Source organism: Heteronotia binoei, chromosome 6 (genome assembly GCF_032191835.1).
Source record: "Heteronotia binoei isolate CCM8104 ecotype False Entrance Well chromosome 6, APGP_CSIRO_Hbin_v1, whole genome shotgun sequence".
In the NCBI taxonomy this organism is placed as follows: Eukaryota; Metazoa; Chordata; class Lepidosauria; order Squamata; family Gekkonidae; genus Heteronotia; species Heteronotia binoei.
In genome coordinates, this window is record NC_083228.1 from 103,498,023 (window position 1) to 103,520,549 (window position 22,527).

Consider the following 22,527-nt stretch of genomic DNA (forward strand, 5'->3'; position numbering starts at 1 on the left):
TTTTGTTGCCATAGCTACCCACATAAATCTCTCCACAACGCAAGAACTCTTCATGGGAAACCGTACATACTGGTGATTCTTCCCTGCCCTTCCACTGAATGAAGGTTCTTTAGACATTCCTAAGAAGGAATAGTAGAAACCGGAATGTCGCAATTACCTGCCCATTAAACTATGGGAAAACAGTCCCATGGGGCAAAGTCATGATTAAAGAAAAGTTTTAATTCAGTAATTACCACAAAAACTATGACTCTGTGAAAACTATTTTAATAAATGCACACTACTGATCATATTATGCCATCAACCTTTGCCCATAGAATATTTTTTAAACTTACATATACATATGTTGAAAGTCTTTCTTTGGTTTGCAATCAAAAGGGCAAGGAAAAATGCCAAGATAAAGAAATGTTTAATGTACATTTAAAAATACCTGGATGCTTTCAAGTTATACTAGGGGTGTCTAACGGTAGCTCTCCAGATGTTTTTTGCCTACAACTCCCATCAGCCCCAGCCAGCATGGCCAATGGCTGGGGCTGATGGGAGTTGTAGGCAAAAAACATCTGGAGAGCTACCACTGGCCACCCCTGAGTTATACAGTAAAAGTTATGTTTCTGGGACTTGATTATCCAAGATGCTATTAATCAGCATCACCCAGATGCAGCTGCTGGTGTGACTCACAGAGCTGTTCTTGCAGAGTTGTCTCTCAAGAGCAGTTTCTGCGAGAGTTCTCTCAGCCCCACCTACCTCACAGGGTGTCTGTTGTGGGAAGGGAAAGGAGATTGTAAGCTGCTTTGAGATTCCTTTGGGTGGGGAAGGGCAGGGTATAAATCCAATCTCTTCTTCTCATCTGACTTTTGCTGGTCTTCCAACAGCCAGTGCTGCCACTGATGATATCCTTGGGTACCTCCTTCTGCCTTGAGCTATTGGGAGTCAGCTCTGTTGGAGGACTCCCAGAAGGAGCCCACTTTTCTGCCTGCTGCACAGGATAGCTGCAGAGCTCAGGAAGGAAGGGGAAGTGTCCCACTAGGAGTTGGATTTGTCACCATAGTGTTCCCAATGGGATGGGATTTGGTTGCTATGGATTCTTCTGGATAGGGAGCAGGGCACAGCAATAAGCTTGAGTATCCATTCACCAGTACCTCAGTTAATGGCAGTCAGCATCAGACTTTGAGCATACTGAATATGCAAACAGAAAGCAATACACACCTGATAATGTATTCATAACCCCGTTGATACGACCCTCTTTCAAAACTTGCTGCTGAAAGAGGAACTATCTGTTCTGCTTGAACAACTTTCAAAGTTCCATAAAAACTGGCAGCATCTTTCTTCTTTGCTGACAGCAACAGCTGTCCTAGCCTAACACTCCAAGTATTAGAATTCCCATCTGTGAATGGAGAAAAGCAACATTTTATTTTGGTGCACTCTGCAATACAATACATTGGTGGGGAGGGTACTAGAAATTATTAAAATAGCTTCATTTTAAACAAAAGATGGTGTTTAGTGTCAAAACATTTATTCAGTCTAACAATTTTACTCTTTAGTATTTTGGTGGTGAAATACATTTTAGGTACAGTTTGGAGGATTTTCATAAAGAATCATCTTCAAAAGAAGCCAAGAGAACATGCATCAATAAAAATTTTGCTTGTAACCTGTATTACATATAAATATATCTGATTCTAAACTTACAGTGGATGAGGACATCAGATATTCCTACCTTTTAATAATCTTACATACTAGCTGAGACAGTTTGAATTAATCTAAACAAAATAATGTAAAAACCCAATAACTCAAAAATTTTAATTTTGATGGAAGCAGACATAAACACTTCACATTTCAGAACACTATTGGGCAAGATATTTACCAAAATTGATACTGGGGGACACAACCTCCATGAATTTAAATGTGAAAGAATTTGGATTTTTAAAATGGATTTTCAACAATGTTTACACATGAAGTATACTGGATATTCTCCAAATAAAAATCTGTAGAATTTTATAATTTTCAATGTTTGGGGGAACTTTCACCACAAAAATATCTAACAAGTCCTTCTTTGCAAAGTAGGGGAAAGACTACTAGTTTACAAAATGCATAAAAAGACTTTTAATAAAATACTTTAAACCAGCCAAGGCAGGCATCATGAAGCAGTTATTAAATAGTAAACGTAAATTACTGTATAGAATACTATCTCTGTTCTAGACAGTAACCTGCTGCTAAGTAGTTTTCCAGTGAATCCCACTGTCCCAGTTTCCAAGCTGCCTCCACTCTGTAGGTGTTTAATTCAGGTGTCCATTCAGGTCTATTGCAATAGGAAGCAAAACTCATTATATTTTACACAAAAAGTTCCATATTAACTGATACTTTGCATTATATTATTACACCTTGTTATCCATCTTAGGTGATATTTATTGTGAAAATACAGCATATAAATTATAGAAATAAAACAAACTCCATGTTACAAGTATTATTAAAAGAAGGCTGAAGAAAAAACACACAGCTTGTAGTGAAGGAAACTGCTCTTTTTTTCTTGCCCTGGCCTGCATCCGAACAGCCGAAGACTTATGAGTTAATACCTGGATATCTGATTAAAATATATATTTTAATAATAATAATAAATTTATTTTTATATCCCGCCCTCCCCCGCCAAAGGCAGGCTCAGGGCGGCTAACACAACACGGTATATACCATGATTACAAACAATTAGACAGTTAAAACAAATAAATTACATTCATAAGTTAAGTTAAAATTAAATCAACAGTTAAACCGTTATGAATTCTAAGTTTCAGTGCTACAATTCAGTTGTATATAAGAAGGCTAGATGTCATTTCCCGGGTTTCATCTTAACGCGAGCTCGAAGAGGGCAGTTTTGCAGGCCCTGCGGAACTGATTTAGGTCCCGCAGGGCTCGCACCTCTTCTGGAAGTTGATTCAACCATTGGGGAGCCATTGTTGAGAAGGCTTGCTCCCTCGTTGATTTCAATCTAACCTCCCTTGGTCCAGGGACTTTTAAAAGGTTTTGAGAACTAGATCTCAGTGCTCTCTGAGGAACATAAGGTAGGCAGGTCCTCAGCCATATAGGGCTTTAAAGGTAATAACCAGCACCTTATAGCGGACTTGGTACACAATTGGCAGCCAGTGCAGGTCCTGCAGCCTAGGCTGCACGTGTTCCCACCGAGGTAGTCCCACTAACAGCCTGGCCACTGCATTCTGCACTAGCTGCAGTTTCCGCGTTCGGTATAAGGGTAGCCCCATGTAGAGGGCATTACAGTAGTCTAGCCTCGAGGTGACCATTGCATGGATCACAGTTGCCAGGTCTCTACGTTCCAGGAAGGGGGCCAACTGCCTTGCCCTCCTAAGGTGGAAGAAGGAGGATTTAGCAGTGGCAGCTATCTGGGCCTCCATTGTCAAGGAAGGCTCCAGTAGCACTCCCAATCTCTTGACCCTGCGCACTGGAATCAGTGACGCACCGTCAAATTTTTTACCAAGGGCATTTCTGCAGAAAGGGAGGAAGAATAGTTCAACCAAGACCAACGCTGACAAAACTAGATGTATTCCTTAGACACCTGCTCCTTGTGGTATTGTTGGTTTTTTTCCTACATTTACTTTGTCTATGTGGTCCATTATAAAGATATTACTGGCTCCCAGTACACTTAACCACATTAATGCAAATCCTCCTACCCAGGATTTGTAAACACACTTCAAACCCTAGTGAGCATTAACCATAGTTATTACTGATGTATATGCAACGCTAAAATATGATTAAAGCAAGCAAGGGATGAGAGAGGGAAGGAGTATGATACCAATTCACGGTTTACAACCCTTATATTCGAGTACATATAAAAGTTTTAAATGATTTAAACAGGAGTATATTGGTCACATTACCTCTTAGCAAGGACTCCATTCACTTGAGTGATTACAGTAGATAACTGACCAAGACCTAACATGGACTTCACTACACCATGATAATGAATAATCTAGAAGTATAAAAAGAAAATTAATTCTAAATATTGTCATGTAATCCTTTGACCATCTTTTTTAATATATACTTAAAACTGTCATTATGACTGGCATCTGACACTCTATCAAGGAAAACTCTGTGATAAATTGTTTAAGTTATTATTTATACAGCAGCACTAATATATGAGATACCTCACAGAATTCCAAAGGCAAAAAACCACAGACAGATTCCCACTACCAAGGAGCATATAATTCAAAACAGGCAATGAGAAAAGCACCAACAAGAGAGGGAAAGGTCAGGGCAGCAAGGAGTGAATGCAGGTAAATGCAGCCGACACATACTTAAAACTTGTTTACAGCTGAGAATGAAGTTCAGGAGTTAAATATTATCCTCTGTTGAATTTGTGCCTGCAGGGGCCAGGGAACTTCCATTGCTCACCAGCTGATACCTGGTAACTGCATACTCCTAAATGCCAACCAGATCCCTCCAGATACACAGCATATGGATATGCCAGACTACAGTATTCCTGACTTTTATTGTGTACATAAATATACTACTTTTGAAAACTGCATCACTTAAGGATGTCTTCTGACTTCCTGCCCTTCGCAGTTCTGTGAGAGTCTTCAGCTAAGGAACCATTATCATCTCCAGTATATTGATACCTTCCTGGAGCACTCTGTAGCCTGCAGGCTCGTTTCCTGGTAGGTTTTTCCTTGTAGACTGTAAAAGAGCCCTGTGGCACAGAGTGGTAAGCTGCAGTACTGCAGTCCAAGCTCTGCTCGTGACCTGAGTTCAATCCCAACAGAAGCTAGGTTCAGGTAGCCGGTTCAAGGTTGACTCAGCCTTCCATCCTTCCAGGGTCGGTAAAATGAGTATCTCCCTTGCTCGGGGTAAAGTGTAAATGACTGGGGAAGGCAATGGCAAGCTACCCCATTAAAAGTCTGCCATGAAAACATCGTGATGCGACGTCACCCCAGTCGGAAATGACTGGGTGCTTGCACAGGGGAATACCTTTACCTTTTTATCCATGTAGACTACTGTCACTGCATCCCACACTTCAACTGCTGCTATGAAACAGAGAAATTTTGATTTCTAACTCAGGATATATTGCCTCTAGCTATGGATTTCTGATGACAACTGTGGTATACCCTACTTGCTTATTGTGCCACCGATAGAACACATATTCAGTTAACTTTTTGCCTTTTATTCTTCTGATTGCAACTTTAAAGTTCTCTGAGTATGTTACATAATAAACTAAATATTTTGGTGAACAGAAGAATAAAGGCTTTTCAAAGAATCCCAAGATTATCACTCAACCATTTTGCCTACTATTCTAGTCTAATATAATCTAATATAATCACCCTACTATAACCAAGAAACAAAACATGAGGCAGAGCTAGGCAGACAGTGGCAGCCACAGAGAACCAAGCCAGACACAAAATCTACATGACAGGGCAAACAGAATGCATTCTGGAATATATTTGAGAAAGGAGAAAACACATTTGAGATAAGCAGGTTAATCTCCACCCCAATGTCCATGAATCCATGCTTTTATCTATATAAATGGATGACTACCATTCATTCTTCAAATCAGGCACAATGTTTAGTCTTTTGGGATGCAATAAAGTGTTCTTTACCTTCTTATTATATTATATACTTTGTATTTTACCTGGTCAGGCTCTAGCTGAATTGCTCTGTCATAGCAAGCTGTGGCATCTCTCAGCAAACCAATGCTTTCATGTTCAAGGATCTGTTCCTTGAGCGATGGTTCTGCCTTTCGTAGTGCGCTGACTCCTTCCACTCCATCTGGCTCATGCATAGCAGCATACAGTTTCTTTGGATGAACAGGGAAAACATTAACATTGAAAAATAAACAATGATTCCATGTATTCTGCCAGCAATGCATTCAGTGTTTCATTCACTCCCAACTAAAAACTCTGAAGAATTATCCTAGGTAACACTCAAATGGTGTATCCTTACAACTGAGTGTAAGTTCAAGACAGCTACAGTGAAGACAATCATTTTGCCATCTTCTTTGTCATACTGAAAAGTTTTTTTCCCCTTGAAGGATTAGTGGCAAACGGAGAAAACAACAGAGCTCTGGAGAAGTACTGCTTCTGCTTGGCAAGCACAGCATACGAGGAGGGGTGGAATCTGCCATCCAATGGAAAGAGAAAGACACTGTAAGATCATCAATACAGCCCTGCTAACTAGAACCAGGTGCGAAAACTAACTTGCTCTAGGAAGGGGAAGAACATTGGAACATAAGAAGAGTCCTGCTTCTTCTGTAAGGCACAGAGACCAAGACCTACCTTTGATTTTATAAATACTTCAAGTACAATTAACTCCTCCCCACACACAATTAGTATATCTTGCCTGTCATACAAACAATGGCATAGTCTTTATTAAGTTATCTATTAAGCACTTTCACTATTAAGAAAAAAAATTGAAGTTGGTCACTTTTGTAGCAAACCTAAGCAACTTAAGGTGGGTAGCCATGTTGGTCTGAATCAACGAAACAAAGTTTGAGCTTAGTGGCACCTTTAAGACGCTGATACTGATGAAGTATGCATACACATGAAAGCTTATACCCAGAATTAAACTTTGCTGGTCTTAAAGGTGCCACTTGTTCTAAAGCAGCTCAAACTTTGTTCTAAAGCAGCTTAACTAAGCATTCAGTAATCATTCCACACAGGGCTTTTTTTGTAGCAAGAACTCCTTTGCATATTAGGCCACACACCCCTGATGTAGCCAATCTTCAAGAGCTTACGGTAGGCCCTGGGATAAGAGCCCTGTATGCTCTGGGAGGATTGGCTACATCAGGGCTGTGTAGCCTAATATGCAAAAGAATTCCTGCTACGAAGAAAGCCCTGGTTCTACATACAGCAAGAAACTACCTGCAAAAACCCAAGGTGTTCTTGAATGTTTTGTTTCTTTTCCATGATGAATGATTCAAAGTGCATTACTGCTCGTGTGTATGCTTTGGAGCGAAAGGAAGCAGCAGCTAGTGTGTCCTGAGGTATGAGGTCAAGAAAACCGACTACGCTTTGATATTCTCCGTATTCTTCACTTGGTGCTATGGAACAAAAACAGATGTGTGCAAGTAAAAACAGCGTTGTAGAAGATGCAGTTTTAAGACATCAAAATTAAATTTATATATTGTTACAAATAATCTATGGTGTAATTAGCTAAAGAATTTTGTGGCAATGAAATCTCATAGCATACTCATCAACATTCTAACTACTGAGCAATTAAACTGTCACACAAAATTCAAGCAATCCAGTTCAAACAATTCTGTTGACAACTGAGGAATACTAAAGAGCTTGGTTAGAATGGGCCCTAAGGAACATGAAAACCATGAAAAGTAGTAAATAGAAACACAGGGACTTAAGGGAAGTGTAAGTAGAGCAGGAAGAGGCTGGGAGGTAGACAAGGACAAGAAAAAGAAACTCATGGAAAGAGCTGCAGAAAAAACTTACACAGTACACACTTATTGTCAGCAAGGAGGGAAGGTAAATGATACAAATGCTGCCCCAAGGACAAGTCAGCTAAAGGAGTTAATTGTATGATTTTGGGAGGTTTTTTAAAAGCAATACTATATAGGAAACGTGAATAAACTAATAGAAAAAATACATAAGATTCAAAATTATATCTCTATCAGAGGATTTTTAAATGGAGTTAGCATTCACCATTAGCATCTTAAAGAGGCAAAATCAATTATTAACTTTAATTTTAACTAAGTGCCTGCAAATTTAATCTGTAAATTAATTAACCTTGGGGCTATTCACACATGCTCAGCCTCATCAACCTCACAGGATTGTCGTGAAGATAAAATGGAAGAAATGAAAGCCACTTTTAGACACTCTTGGGGCAAAAGGTGGGGTATAAATGAAGTAAATATCTACAAAACGTGTACACAATTTCCTGTGGGGTGTAAATGCTATTTATCATATGCAGCAACTTGTATTAGGATCAGATTGGTTTCTAAAGCCTAGTTTAGATGGACACATGAAAATTCACTTTCTTGTTTACTTACAATATTTACACCCTGCCTTTCTGCCCTCATCAGGCCCTCCCCCAAATTAGCATTTCAAGTAACAGAAACAAGACAGTATCACCAACCTCGCAGTTCCATGTTGTCTTTATTTGATTTGTTAGCAGCTTTTTCAGCACTAAGCTTTTGAAATTTATATCTAGCCCACTGTGTTAGATGATCGAGCATGGAGAATACTGTCTGTGTGCTTAAATGACTCAGATCCGAGGCACTGTCCTCACATCGCCTTGCACAGGTGTCATCATTTTTCAGAACAGCCATGATTTCTGCATAAATCTGGATAAAGTCATTTTAAAATTTTCTGAGATATTTTTCTGGAATTATTAAATGTTCAAACAATTTAGAAAGATAAAAACTACTGGGAAAGAAAATGACACATGGTTTTGCTGAATGCCAGTTCTCCAGAACCACTGGGAACCTCAACTAGCAGGAAATAACCTGTGAGTATATGTTGTGTGCAGTGAAGGAAGCTCAGTCTTATCCCTGCCCCTTTTACTGGGCCAACCAAATAGCTGATACAACAACACTATGCTAGCTAGTTCAACTTCTACTAGATTCAGTGCCAGCACTGAGTATGATGGGAATAAAGTCAAAATAAAGGAACTGTTGCTCAGAAACTAAATAAATACCATATGCAGAAAGGCCCTAAGAATCATGGTAAGATTTTAGAATTACAGGATGCCAAGAGTGATACAACTCATTCCACAAACCCTCATATCAGAGATATACAAAATCCATTCAAAATCAATTTTGAGATGACCGTAAAACTTATTTGGGCATGCCACTGATCTATAGCTCTTGGAAGTTACTTATATGCTGCTTCTTGTTCTGTGCTGAGTATGGTAGAAATACTGGTGAGTTTTTACTTTGTAAATGTTTGTTATACGGTGACATTATTCCTAGCTATGCTTAGTCGCAAAGCAAACTCTAATTCTCTAAATAAACAAAAATATTAAATAATCCCACCTACACTCTCAAAAAAACACATGCAAACAGACTGCTGACCAATTCATTGAGTGTCTACACAAAATAATCATGCATGTATCACTCAAAAATTTAAAATGAAAGAGCACACGGACTGCAATTGTTAGCAAAAAGCTCAGCACAAAAGTTACGTTTCCTACATGCCTGAAACTCAAAAGTTCAGTTTTGCAAGAGAGCATATTGCTAGCTAGATTCTTTTCCCTGTAGCATAAGTCACAGATGGAATGTCTGGAAAACTGCAGCTTGAACTGAGGAAAGCTGTTCACACATTCTGGAGTAAAGTCTACTGACTTTCATAGGAATACTTAACAAGTGCTTGTTATAAATATATGCACAATGGGGCTCTTACTTCTTGCTGATCCTCCTGAGTGCAACCCAAAAGAACATAAACAAGAATATGAGGAAGAAGATAGATGGTCACTTTGAAGTCATTCTTCATCATAATGCTGCAGCAGTTGAAAACCTTACTGGCGAGATCATGTCGCACCTGTAACAAAAATTGTATTCTCAGTATAAATTTTTTTACATGCAACGTTTACATTGCTTACATATTTGGTGAAAAGTTTGTATTTATTTCATTTAATATGCATACCTTGCTCTTCTTAGCATTCCAACCTCCTTATAAACATTTTAAGTTAACTAATTTATTTCAAAGATGACTGCAGCGATTTCAGTCTTAAAAACTAAAAATATGCAGTTGCAGTTTCCATCTTAACATCACCAAGAGGCAACCTTACACAGTAATACAGGGAGAATATATACAATTTAAGAGCACAATGGAACAATGAAGCATCTCAGCTAAGGTTGCCAACTCTGAGCTGGGAAATACCTGGAGTTTTTGGGGTGCAGCTTCAGGAGCACAGGGTTTGGGGAGGGGTGGGACTTTAACTGGATATATTGCCATAGAGTCCACCTTCCAAAGTGGCAATTTTTCTCAGGAGAACTGATCTCTATCACCTGGAAATCAGTTGTAATCCCAGGTTTCCAGCCACCACCTGGAAGTTGGCAACTCTAGTCCCAGCACAGACAAAGAAGGTACCCAAGGAATGGGAAGTGAATGGCAGTATCTCTGAAAATGCCCCACTTCACCACAGAAGAACCTTTAGCAAATCAGAGTGTATGGGCAGATTCACATGGGAAAAATAAGTCCTTTGGATACTCTGGACACAGATAGTATGAGGCTTTAAAAGATACAGACAGTACTACGAATTGATTCAGGACACAAAATGCTAACCAGTGTAGCTCTTTTACAATGCAATCCTAAGCAAAATTCCATCACTCTACTGTTGCTGGTCCAAAGCTTAGATATCATCAGGTTTAGAGGGGTGCAACTCTGTTTAGGATTGCATTGTTAGTATAGGGATAACATAACTAATATGTCATGTCCCTGTTAACATCCTTGTTTCTGTGTTTAGACCAGCACTAGTTTCCAAGACTTCTTCACACACATCGTCACTTGAAGTGCACTGAAATAATCAAAGGCTGAAGTAAGCAAAGCATGCATAATAGTAGTAATTTTTTCAAAAGATGTAGCTGGAGTTGGCCAGAAGGAATTTGGGCAGCTAAAGCTAAGCACTCAAAGCATTCGAAGTTCCAGAATTGCTACCTCAGGAGAAATGCCACCCCATCCCAGAACAGGCAATAATCCAACATCCTAATATAAAGAACCCCCAACTAACAGTGCCTCCCATCATGTATGAACTAAGCATCGATTCACTCATTCCCATCCAGCCCACTTCCATTTCCAGGCACCTGTTCAGCACACAAAGACTAACATTACAAAGTACATATCAACTGAAATACATTCTTGTTACTCTTACCTTTGTTATAAGGTAACCAGCCCAGGATGCTGACCATCCTGCAAAGTTTTTGCCCAGTTTACTTAAATAAATTGGTTTCTTCACCTTGGACCAGTTAACAACCTTCTGATAACTCTTGTATCTGTAAATGTAATATCCAAAGCTGGTCAATGGGCAATGCTACCTTAAGGAAAGAGAAAGGGCAGCAAACCCTTCTAACATTGATGTCATAGGCCGTTTTCCCACTAGCGTTTGCTCCGTCGTAGCGCCCCATTTACCTCCGGATCTTCTCTTGGGCCGTTTTCCCACTAGCGTTTGCTCCGTCGTAGCGCCCCATTTACCTCCGGATCTTCTCTTGGATTTCCCACATGCTGCTCCGGCGCTGCGGTTTGCTCCGGCGCTACAGGGATTTTACGCCGGAGTATGTTTTCCAGCATGTTGCCGGAGTTTCCGAAAAGCTCCGGATCCACTCCGGATCCACTCAGCGGAGTTTGCTGTGGGAAATCCATCCACGCCGGATCGACTGCTTTGTGGGCGTCACCCTCCCCCTTTTCCGTCCTCCCACCCCATCCACCCTCTTGGCCAATCATCACCCTTTCGCGGCGCTTCCCCGAAGTGCCGGCGCGTCCATTTTTTTTTTAAAAAAAGCATCTCAGTTTTGCGTAATAGCGATATTACGAAATAACAACCCCTCCCGGAATAGCCTCGTTTGCAGTTTTTTTTTGCAATGTTGCGCTGTCTCTCCGCTGTTACACCATTTCAACAGTGGATGCATTAATGTTTTTTTATTTTTTTCTTACTTCACTAAACCGGTCATTACGAGTGATGTTTCGTTACTTCGTAGTTGCGTTACAAATAACACATTTCGGCGGATACGTGATTATTGATAATATGCATTATTATTGGTAGGGTGTTAGGTTTGCGAGACTCTGATGGGTGCTATGGCGAGGGTCTCGCGAGAATTGCGGACGATACATTATAGTTGAGGGTGTTGGGTCTCGCGAGAATTGCAGCTGCGGAGCTAGAATCAGGGAATCGCCCACATCATGCTGCCGATGCTAGTGGCCAATCATGAGGCGAGAAGCAGCTGTCGTCACAATTTGCAGGAGCCGAACAGAACACTGGGAGGAAGAAGGGACAGATATTGCTGGCCGCCATTGAGCATCTTACTCCCGCCACCGCACAGCAGGTCCGTTTAAGAGAAGCTTGACTTTTATCTTTTATCGCAATAGCGATACTTCGTACCAACGAAACTACAAAACGTAAGTGGTTGGCCGGTGATAGGGAGCCATGGGGAAAACCTTAATGAAACCGCCCCTAGATGAAGGGAGACGTTGGTGTTTGGCACTTATTATACCCGCGACACTCCTCCGCCTTCTGCCTCCCTCCCCCCCCCCCCCCCGCTTGCGTGGTACTGTTGATTTCTCTGCATTGCTATAGGTTCAAGCGGCGTGAACCCAAGCAGTGCGTTGCAGGAACAGGAACACAGCCAGGTTTTTACTGATGGACATCCAGGCGAGGAGTCATTTCGGGGTAAGTGCGGCCTGCAGTGCTTCTGATAAGTCTTATGTGGAATGTGAAAGCTTTCAGTGGAACTTAGATGCATTGCCCAGCTTACAATTGCTGAGCCATTGACCCTGCGTTTCCTGCTTCATGTATGAGCAGAACTGCCCCTGAAGACATGTTATAGCACAGATTTTTAAGGTAAGCATGGGCTTTGCGGCACTAGCCATGGAGAGGGATGAGTGTGGTGTCAATTTCAATTCCAGGTGACTTTGAGGAGGAAGAAGGGTGCTTTATCCAGAGGGGAGGACCTGGAAAGCCGTCTGGATCATGAAGATGCGATGGAGTGCTTTGACCGAATGCTGGCTTCTGAAGAACGCTGGTTCACTTTGCGGGGAGAGCGTGACACAGGCTTGGTAAAGAATTTCGAGCAGGCCTCAAGGTAGACTGTGGATGTTATGAGGGCAGCTGTTGATATGCGAGGCAGCATTGCCCAAATTTTTAGGGAAGGTCGGGCACAGGGAAGGGTGGGTGAGGCACCAGCCACTGCAACATCTCCTCCATATGCAGCATCTCCAACTCAGGTCGTGATCAGAGAGCTTGGACTGCAGTACTACAGCTTTACCACTTTGTGCCACGGGGCTCCTCTAGTATCTCTGGTATTTTATGGCACAATGGCCTGGCCTGACGAAGTGATATTTGTGTCAGATCCAGCCCTCATTCCAAATGACTTTGTCACCTCTGGCCTAAGATAAGTGTTTGTCAGGTGCTAAAGACTGCTAGTGTGAGGGAGTTCACCACCTAGGCAGCTGATTCGACTGCTGAAATGGTGACCCATTAGGGTTTTCAAGGGAAGAGCCATTCATAGGTAGTTTCCCCTTGCCTGCCTGTGTCACCACCCTGGTATTCCTTGCTGGTCTCCCATCCAAACACTAACTAGGGCTGAGCCCTGCTTAGCTTCTGAGATGGAACATCAGGCTAGCCTGAGCTGCCCAGATCAGGGTGGAAACCTAAAAAGTGTGTGTGTGGCGGAAATCCTCAGAATGTGTCAGAAGTCCTGATTTTTTGAACTGCACGGATGTCCTTTAGAAATTAAATATCGTGTTTTTTAAAAGTCTATTAGCTTGGAACCATAGGGCTCAGTACGAAATAAGGCATAGTGGGTTTTGGATAAGGCTTTTTCTTCCTCCCTTCCCCCGAATTCTTTTTCTGCACTTGCTATAGTTGCTTCACTTGCCAAGTCCTTTTTCCACACATAAGTGACTTTTGCTTTAATCAGGGAGGCCACCTGTCTTTCAAGAAGATCCCTAATAAAGTCTGAATGTAAACCATTTGAACCCTTCACAAGCCAAGATATCAGCTTCTCCTTGAACCCACCCAAAATACATTGGGAAACCAATTTATAAATAAATTGGCAGCTTCACCTAAAATGTGACTGCAGCGAAACTCATGGGCCACTGCCTTCAGATATAGCTTGCCCGGTTTTGGCAGAGCCTGCTGTCTCCTGCACCCTGCTCAAGTGGCAGTGTTGCGGCTTCCCGTAGGGGCAAGATGATGTTATTTCATTGATTACATGTTGTGCATGTTGTTATTGATGATGTTATAATAAAGTTATGTTTTGCAAAGGTCCCAGCTCGGTGTTTAGGTAAAGAAAAACGATATCTTAAGGTTTCAAGATTAACAATGATTTATTACAAATGACAAACTTATATACAACTTTAAACATATATACAACTTCATTCCTCCAACCCCCCACCCCTGGGCCGCTCCTGCCTCCGGACATGCCGCTCCAGGGCGTCGATCCGGCGTGTGAAGGCGCTCACTGGAATTTAGAAAAGAAGCAAGTAAGTGCAACGCCCTCAGTAATGTACGCACAGCAGTCCATCACTCACAAGAACCACCCATCCTGCAAAATAGTGAGCACTCACACGCTGAGCGGCAGAGGGCCTCCAGCCGGGCGATGGCCTCCAGCGGTGCCTCCGGTGCTGGGCGCCGCTCGAGGGCCTCGATTCTTTGGGTCAGGGACTCAATCTCCGCCGCTGCTGGCCGCCGTTCGAGGGCCTCGACCCGTTGGGTGAGGGCCTCCATTTCTGGCGCTGATGTGCGCCGCTCGATGGCCTCGATCCGGCTAATCAGGGCCTCGAGACGGGCAACGGTAACCTGTGCTTGCTGCACCGGCTCCTCCACCACTGAAATGCAAGCACACCATGCATGCACGTTAGAAAATTATAGGCATGTGTGCATTGTATAGCACATACAATGCACACATAGCATGTGTGCATTGTATAGGCATGTGTCCATTGTATAGCAACATTAGTTCGCAGTGCCCTGAGAGGCAGCTCAGCAAACCCACCTGCCTCTCTGGCCGGATCACCGCCAGAGAAGAGAATGAAACTTTATTCCCCAACACCCCCACCCCTCCCAGCACCCCCACCCCTGCTTTGTCAGGCAATGCACCTTATTCCCTCAGGCCAACCAGCTGAGGGCCCTCATCATCCTCTTCCACCAGGGGTGGGCCTGGCTGCTCTACCGCGCCTCCTGGACGGTTGTCGACTGCGGTTGGATATAGAAAAGAAAAAAGTAATTAGACTCATGTGAATGAAAGCACACAGCAGCTGTGAGAAATGCACTGGAATCTGCAGTGCCACTTATTGGACCAGTAATATCATAACAGGGGAGGGTGGCTGGTGGGGGGATCCGCAGAAACACCATGCATTACAGCTCTTTTCTTAGCAATAGCATAAGAAAATGTAAATTTCTTGAGCCTTCTCCTTTATGGTTGTAGGATTGCATATTACATCTAATAGGGGAGGGCTGCAACCACACCTGGATCAATAGCGCTTTTATAACAAACTGCCCATGATCTGTGCGTGTGAGAAAGAAGATATTATATGAACTGCCTGAAGTAGCGCCATTGTTGTGCATCTGATTGTTCAACTCTTTTAATATTGCCTCTTTACTGCCTATGTTATGCTGTTAGCTGCCTCGAGTCTGTATGGAATGGGCAGGATATAAGTATAATGTAAATAAATACATACAACTACAAATTTTATTTGATTTAACATATTTATAAAAAAATTTCCCAGTAGCTAGAATGTTCAACAGCAAATTAAAATACAAACAATAATAATGAAAATATAAACAAAGCACAAAAAAGCCATAGAACATTTTAAGTAATTTATTTATTTAGTATCCAAATAGTTCCTGATAAGAATGGTTTTACACCAGCAGGGCTTATCAGAACTGGGATGGGTGGGTGTGGGTGGTAGTCTGTGCACAGACCTGGTGCCTCCCCCTGGCACACATCCCACCAGTAAGGCATATCAGAAACTAGAAGGGTGAGGGTGGGTGAATGAAAATATAAACAAAGCACAAAAAAGGCATAGAACATTTTAAGTGATTTATTTATTTAGTATCCAAGTAGTTCCTGATAAGAATGGTTTTACACCAGCAGGGCTTATCAGAACTGGGATGGGTGGGTGTGGGTGGTAGTCTGTGCACAGACCTGGTGCCTCCCCCTGGCACACATCCCACCAGTAAGGCATATCAGAAACTAGAAGGGTGAGGGTGGGTGGGGAAATTGTACTGTACTGCCATAAAGCAGTAATAAAGAAGGAAGGGGTCGCTGCCAGAAAGTGCAAAATCAAAATTCATCCATCCAATCATGGGGAAGGCATTTTATGATCGGCAAGGCAAAAACAGAGCCAGCCCAGGAGCACGTGTAGGACCACCGGTGCACCGAAATATTGCCCCCCCCCCCAACCGCAACCAAAGTAAATGAACACTATGCAGTTTATAATGCCCAAAGCTTTATTCGCTGAAACGGGAAGCAGTATAAACAAACGCAGGTATAACGTTAAGGCGATTATACATATAACGGTTGAAACAGCGTAACTTCGCAGCACCGGAAAAGCAGTCTTTCATTCAAGGGCAGCGGCAGCGAGAGCCATGGGGGACGGAAAGCCGAAGAATCATCTCCTTTGATAAATATATTCTGCGACAGCATCCCGCACAGCCCTCCCACTCTCTAACTGCCTCCTGTTTATAACCCTGAAGTCTGGTTCTTCTTGGTCTGGGAGGAGTGTTATCTCCTTATCTGGAATGTCCAGGTTGACCGCATGTCCCTTTCCCTCACAAATATTGTGCAGAGTCACAGATGCGGTCACGATGGAGAAAATACTCCGGTACTGCGCGTTCATTCGCGTTAGCAGGACACGCCAGCGAGCCTTAAGCCTCCCGAAAGCACGCTCCACCACGTTCCTGGCCCTGGCGTGTTTCTTGTTAAAGTGCTTCTGCACGGGCCCGACGGGTGTCCTGTACGGGGTCATCAGCCACGGTCTAAGGGGGTATGCTCCGTCGCCCAATACAAGCGCAGGTATGGTTACATTTCCCAAAGTCACCGTGGGGTTCCCCGGAACCCAGAGCCCTGCATCATTGCCAGAGCAGAGATGGCTGTTCGCGAGAACAAAGGCATCGTTGGTCTTTCCGCTGTGGCCGAACTCTGCATCCACGAAGCGTCCTGTGTGATCAACCGTGCCTTGGAGGATCATGGAGCAGAACATCTTCCGGTTGCAGAACTCCTCCGATTTGCCCCCAGGCGCCCGTATCGGGATGTGCGATCCATCCAGAGCAGCCACCGTATGCGGCATACCGAGCTTACCGAAACCGTCCATAATCTGTAGAGAAATGGAGCACAATGGATCAGGGATATTTCAACTTCCACTGTATTAGCAATAGAGAATCACATCAGGGTCAGATATATCGATGTTACGTTATAACGCAAAACTAGGGAAAAGAAAAAAAAAATACACACCGTTCCGATGTCGTCACCGAGGCACACGACCTTTGAGAACAAACGTTTCTCGATGGCTTCGCAGATCTCCATCACAATCCCATGGACGGTGGTAACGCCGATCCCGAACTGCGCACCGACTTCCCGATAGGCGCTTCCGGTAGCGAGGTACCACAGCGCTACCGCGAGCCGCTTCTCAGGGTGGACCGGAGACCTCATCCTTGTGGTTTGCCTTTCCAGCTTGTCCTTCAAAGCGGCATAAATCTCCATAAAGGTCCCTCTGGTCATCCGGAAGTTATCCAGCCATTGCTCGTCGCCCCAGTACACAAGCACAAAGTTCTCCCACCAGCCGAGTTCACGGGGGAACACCCAATACCTGGGCGCGAACCGGATACCGGCAAGGTAGTGCCATCTACGTTGCTGGCGGCGACTGCCACCTCTAATCAGCCGAAGCCGGTCAGACTTCCTAGAGGCGGCCAGAGGTTTCGGTGATCCAAGTCCATGAGCGAGGAGTCTTTCTCCGGCGCGGAGCACTTGGCGCGCGGCGTAGATACACAAAATCAGAATATCCACTGCTGAATAAAGCAGCGCCATAGTCTCGTCATCAGGATTCTCCATTGTGAATGCTTCTGACGATACGAGGCAGTGTGGAGGACGCCGCTGCGGCCAGTATTAAAACAGAACCATCACGTGATTGTTTGCCCGCGAAAAAGGGGATTCTCTATCACGTTGTCGCGTTGTTACGTTGTTACGTTGTTGCGTTGTTACGTAATTACGCAACTAGAATGACGTCTAAAAAAAAATGATTGACAGGGCATCGACTCCAGTCGATGCCACTGGGAAAACGCCGGTGGGAAAACGATTTGAGCCGGCGCTTCAGGGAGGGCGACTCCGCAAAGAGTCACTAGTGGGAAAACGAAAAAAGTGATCCGGAGATAATTGCGCCGGGGAATAAGGGGAGCAAACGCTAAGTGGGAAAACGGCCATAACTTTTCAAATCCTGAAGATTTATCTTTAGGGAAAAATGTAGATATACCTAGCAAATGAAATAGACACATTAAAGCGGGGGGGGGGGGGGGGGGAATCGTGGTCTGCTTGAAATTGACACAGCATACAAAAACATGGAGTGGGAGATCAGGGTTGAAGGATGCACACTGGGCAACATGCATTCCTTTCTGTTAATACCCCAACAACATTCCCAATCCAGGAGATGAGAAGCTTTTAGATGGGATCACTATGAGGCTAAAAGAGTTTGTGTGAGGGGAGAAATCAGAATCAGATCCTGCCCTAATGACTTATATTTTCAGAATGGTGAGGAGGGAAGTAAAATTAGTGTTAGACAATTCATACCATGAGGGATGCATTTCAACATCAACTTCTTATCCCACTTGACAATCCCACAGAACATAAGGAGGCAGATGTAAAAGTCCCTCCTTCCTTATGTTTTACTACTCAAGTTTGGAACTAAAAGAACAGCTTCCTGCTCTTTTAGTTTCAATGCTCAGCAATCAGGGCAACTGCACTACCATGTTAGCCTTTGAGCTCTAGAATCAGTGAGCTAGAAGCTATGCATCAAGTCTTTGAGCTCTAGAATCAGTGAGCTAGAAGCTATGCATCAATAGCAATAGTGTTACAGATTCACACTGCTGTGTTACAAAAGGAATTCCATAATTATTCTCTCGTTATTCCCCACAGACCTCCAATTTGTACATAACACAGCTTATAGCTATATAAAAAAGGTGACCATATCAGGGTTATTCTGAAAACCTGCCTATGCTTATCTCTGGTTTACTGATTTATTTTCCCTTTTATCTGAGATGGTAGGGGAGGTATAGTATAATTGCTGACCTTTACAGCCATTTAAATGTTCAAGGATTCCTTCATTTTCAGTTGGCTAGCTGTGAATATACATTCGAATGTGAGTATTCAGTATTACCTACCGTGTTTTTAAATGTGGTTCTAGTATTTCCTGAACATGATCAGGAAACATTTTCCAGAGTTTGGAACCTGGACAGTCAGTGGCTGTTTCTCTACAATCATAAATAGATAGCAACTCCTTTAAAAAAAAGAAGCAGGTTTGACATGAACATGTTTGCTCTGTATCCATCAGAAAATGTTCCAAACATTTCAAATAAAAAAGCCTCTATTGTTAGAGTAGAGGTGGTACTATACTTGTTTTATAAGGGTTTTTTTAATCTTCTACTTATTTTTCAAATAAAGTTAAACAAAACATTTCCTTATTTATGGACAATATCATTCTGTGCAAATGGGTATTTTTCTGAGATACATGCTGAAACCAATTTCAATATACAGTAGGACAATCATGTTACCATTCAAGTTCTGACAGTGAACAGAGACTTTTCTCTCTTTTTTAAGCTGGTGCAGTGCTGTGGTTAAAAGAGTGAATGACCTGGGATCCAGTAAATAACACCTCTGCCATGAATTCACCTTTACAGCACCCATTTTTTCTAGCCTCAGCCCCTTTCTGCAACATGACTATAACAAAGGCCTATTTTACATCTTTCAAGGATTACTGTCTTAATACATTACTGTCTTAATGTACACTAAGTGTTCCAAACAACTAAAAGTTACATATATTGTTGTGCTTTTTAAATGGTTTTGAAACTAGAGCGTTGCCTTTCTATTGTCCTTGCTATTGTTTATAGGCAGTGGTTTTCACATGTTTTGAAGTGGGATCCACTTTTTAAAATCAACTTAACATATTGGGACACACATACAAAGTTATTTAGCACTCTTTCCCCTTTCTCCATATAAAATACAAGAAAGTCACATCAGTTAACAGTAAACACATTTACACTTCATGTTTAGAGTTTTTAATATACAGCAATACTAAGCAATAGGTTGTACTTCATGCTCATTTTGCAAAGCTAGCCAAATTTGCTATCAAGCTTCCTAGTGAACCTCCCCTCCCTCCTACCCTTACAGCCCATGTGCAGGAGAGCTGTGGCCCACTTTTGGGTCCCAACCTACAGTCCAGGCACCACTAATTGAAGTTATGAATTAGTTTTATTTATACATATGCTACAGGTTTTTTAAACAGCTGGACAACTAAGATTTTACAAATAAAACAAATTTGCTTACCTGAATAGCATATGAAGCTGAATCTTGAGCTCGAACATTGTCAGCATAAGCCAAGAAAGCTCTTGTCAGCTCCATTAATAATCCATAAGCAAAATACGGATCTTCGACACCAGTCTTGAAACAAGGAAGGTAGATTTCTTAGATGATTAATTTTGTTAATATATTCCCAGTTCTGATCTTACTATAGTACCAGACTACAATTAAAGAAATTGATAGAAATGGTATTCTCAAAAGGCACCAAAATGCATTATGACTTTTAATGAGAGTCATGGTGCTTTGGGGCAACATCAGGAAAAGTAACAGCTAAGACTTTTTCTTCTGACACCAAGCAGAAGAGGAGGAAGTCGGGAAAGAGGCTTACAAAGTTTTTAGGTGATTATTACATTTATTTATTTATTACTTTCCATTTATATCCCGCCCTCTCCGCAAGCGGACTCAGGGCGGCTTACAACATCATAAAAACAATCAATCCAATAAAACATATAAAACCATAATTTACGTATATCAACTTTAAAACCATTCTATAGCGCTATTTCAGTCCAGTATAGGCGGTATTGACTTCTCGACTATGATCGCCAGCATTCTGTAGGATCATTAGGGTTTGTAGACTCTTTCGGGATCAAGTGCCGTGTTCTACTGGAGAAAGTTTTCCTTCCAGACGTTTCGTTCTCAGCTGCGGAGAACATCCTCAGTGGCGTTGCAGCCGGAGCAGGCGCTCAGACCTTCTTGGCTGCTGTGCATTGAGTGGGGCCAGGGCTGCTGGAGAGCTGCTATTTGTAGGCTGGAGGGGGTGTGATGAAAGGGCAATAGGTTTGTGGGTGTGCCCATTGTTTGGTGGGGCTTCCTGGAAGGGTAGTGATAAGGAAACTGGCTGTTGAATGTGACCATTGTTCTGTGTTAATTGCTGGGAAGGTTGGAAGGGGTTTGAAGATAAGGAAGATGGTTGTTGACTGTGCTGATTGTTCTGTGGAATTTGCTGGTTGTTCTGAGACTTTCTGCAATTTATAGTCTATAGGGTGTTTTGCAGAGCTGGGTACCAAGATTGGTGGATGAAAATGCCTTCTTCTTTCCTTATCACTACCCTTCCAGGAAGCCCCACCAAACAATGGGGACACCCACAAACCTATTGCCCTTTCATCACACCCCCTCCAGCCTACAAATAGCAGCTCTCCAGCAGCCCTGGCCCCACTCAATGCACAGCAGCCAAGAAGGTCTGAGCGCCTGCTCCGGCTGCAACGCCACTGAGGATGTTCTCCGCAGCTGAGAACGAAACGTCTGGAAGGAAAACTTTCTTCAGTAGAACACGGCACTTGATCCCAAAAGAGTCTACAAACCCTCATGATGTTACCAGCCATGAAAACCTGAAATCTTTGATTCTGTAGGATGTCCGGTGGCAGCCCTTTTCAATCAAACCGCAAAAGCCTGTTTAAACAATTCGGTCTTACAGGCCCTGCGGAACGCAGACAAATCCCGCAGGGCCCTTATAGCTTCTGGGAGGGTGTTCCAAAGTTCTGGTGCTGCCACCAAAAAAGCCCTGGATCTCGTTATACATAGCCTGGCTTCTTTTGGGCCAGGGGCAGACAACAGATTTTTTGTCCCTGATCGCAGTGCTCTCTGGGGGATATATAGGGAAAGGCGGTCCCGTAGATAGGCAGGTCCCTGACCATAGAGGGCTTTAAAGGTTAATACCAACACCTTGAAGCGAACTCGGAACACAACAGGCAACCAGTGCAGCTCTCTCAGCACTGGCTGAATGTGCTCCCATTGCAGCAGCCCCATTAACAGCCGTGCCGCAGCGTTCTGCACTAGTTGTAGTCTCCGGGTTAGCGTCAAGAGTAGCCCCATGTAGAGAGCATTACAGTGATCTATTCTTGAGGTGACCGTAGCATGGATTACCGTCACTAAGTCGTTGCGCTCCAGGTAAGGGGCCAGCTGCCGCGCTTGCCGAAGATGAAAAAAGGCAGAACTAACAGTGGCTGCCACCTGAGCCTCCATTGTAAGGGAGGACTCAAGAAGCACGCCTAAGCTCTTGACCTTAGGGACCGGTATCAGTGGTACCCCGTCAAGGGCCGGCAGCTGGATCTCTCTCCCCGGACCGCCCCGACCCAGGTAGAGAACCTCCGTCTTCGTCGGATTCAATTTCAGCCGACTCAGTCTGAGCCAAGAAGCCACAGCTTGTAACGCCAGGTCTAGATTTTCCAGGGTACAGTCAGACTGGCCACCCATCAATAGGTAGAGCTGGGTGTCATCCGCATATTGATGGCAACCCAGTCAGTACCTCCTGACAATCTGGGCAAGGGGGCGCATATAGATATTAAATAGCATCAGGGATAGGACCGCTC

General features: G+C 43.2%; 1 protein-coding gene across 1 annotated transcript in view; it reads right to left on the minus strand.

Moving 5' to 3' along the window:
• ATR (ATR serine/threonine kinase) overlaps positions 1-22,527 on the minus strand; it is an 84,534-nt gene that overhangs the window by 12,865 nt on the left and 49,142 nt on the right. The window contains exons 23-32 of the mRNA XM_060242298.1: positions 20,186-20,299; positions 19,024-19,139; positions 10,810-10,930; positions 9,339-9,476; positions 8,074-8,281; positions 6,849-7,027; positions 5,621-5,785; positions 3,876-3,967; positions 2,202-2,293; positions 1,204-1,381 (exon numbers count right to left, since the gene is read on the minus strand). Of these exons, the coding sequence (XP_060098281.1) occupies positions 1,204-1,381; positions 2,202-2,293; positions 3,876-3,967; positions 5,621-5,785; positions 6,849-7,027; positions 8,074-8,281; positions 9,339-9,476; positions 10,810-10,930; positions 19,024-19,139; positions 20,186-20,299 (1,403 nt within the window). The remainder of the gene's footprint in view (positions 1-1,203; positions 1,382-2,201; positions 2,294-3,875; positions 3,968-5,620; positions 5,786-6,848; positions 7,028-8,073; positions 8,282-9,338; positions 9,477-10,809; positions 10,931-19,023; positions 19,140-20,185; positions 20,300-22,527) is intronic.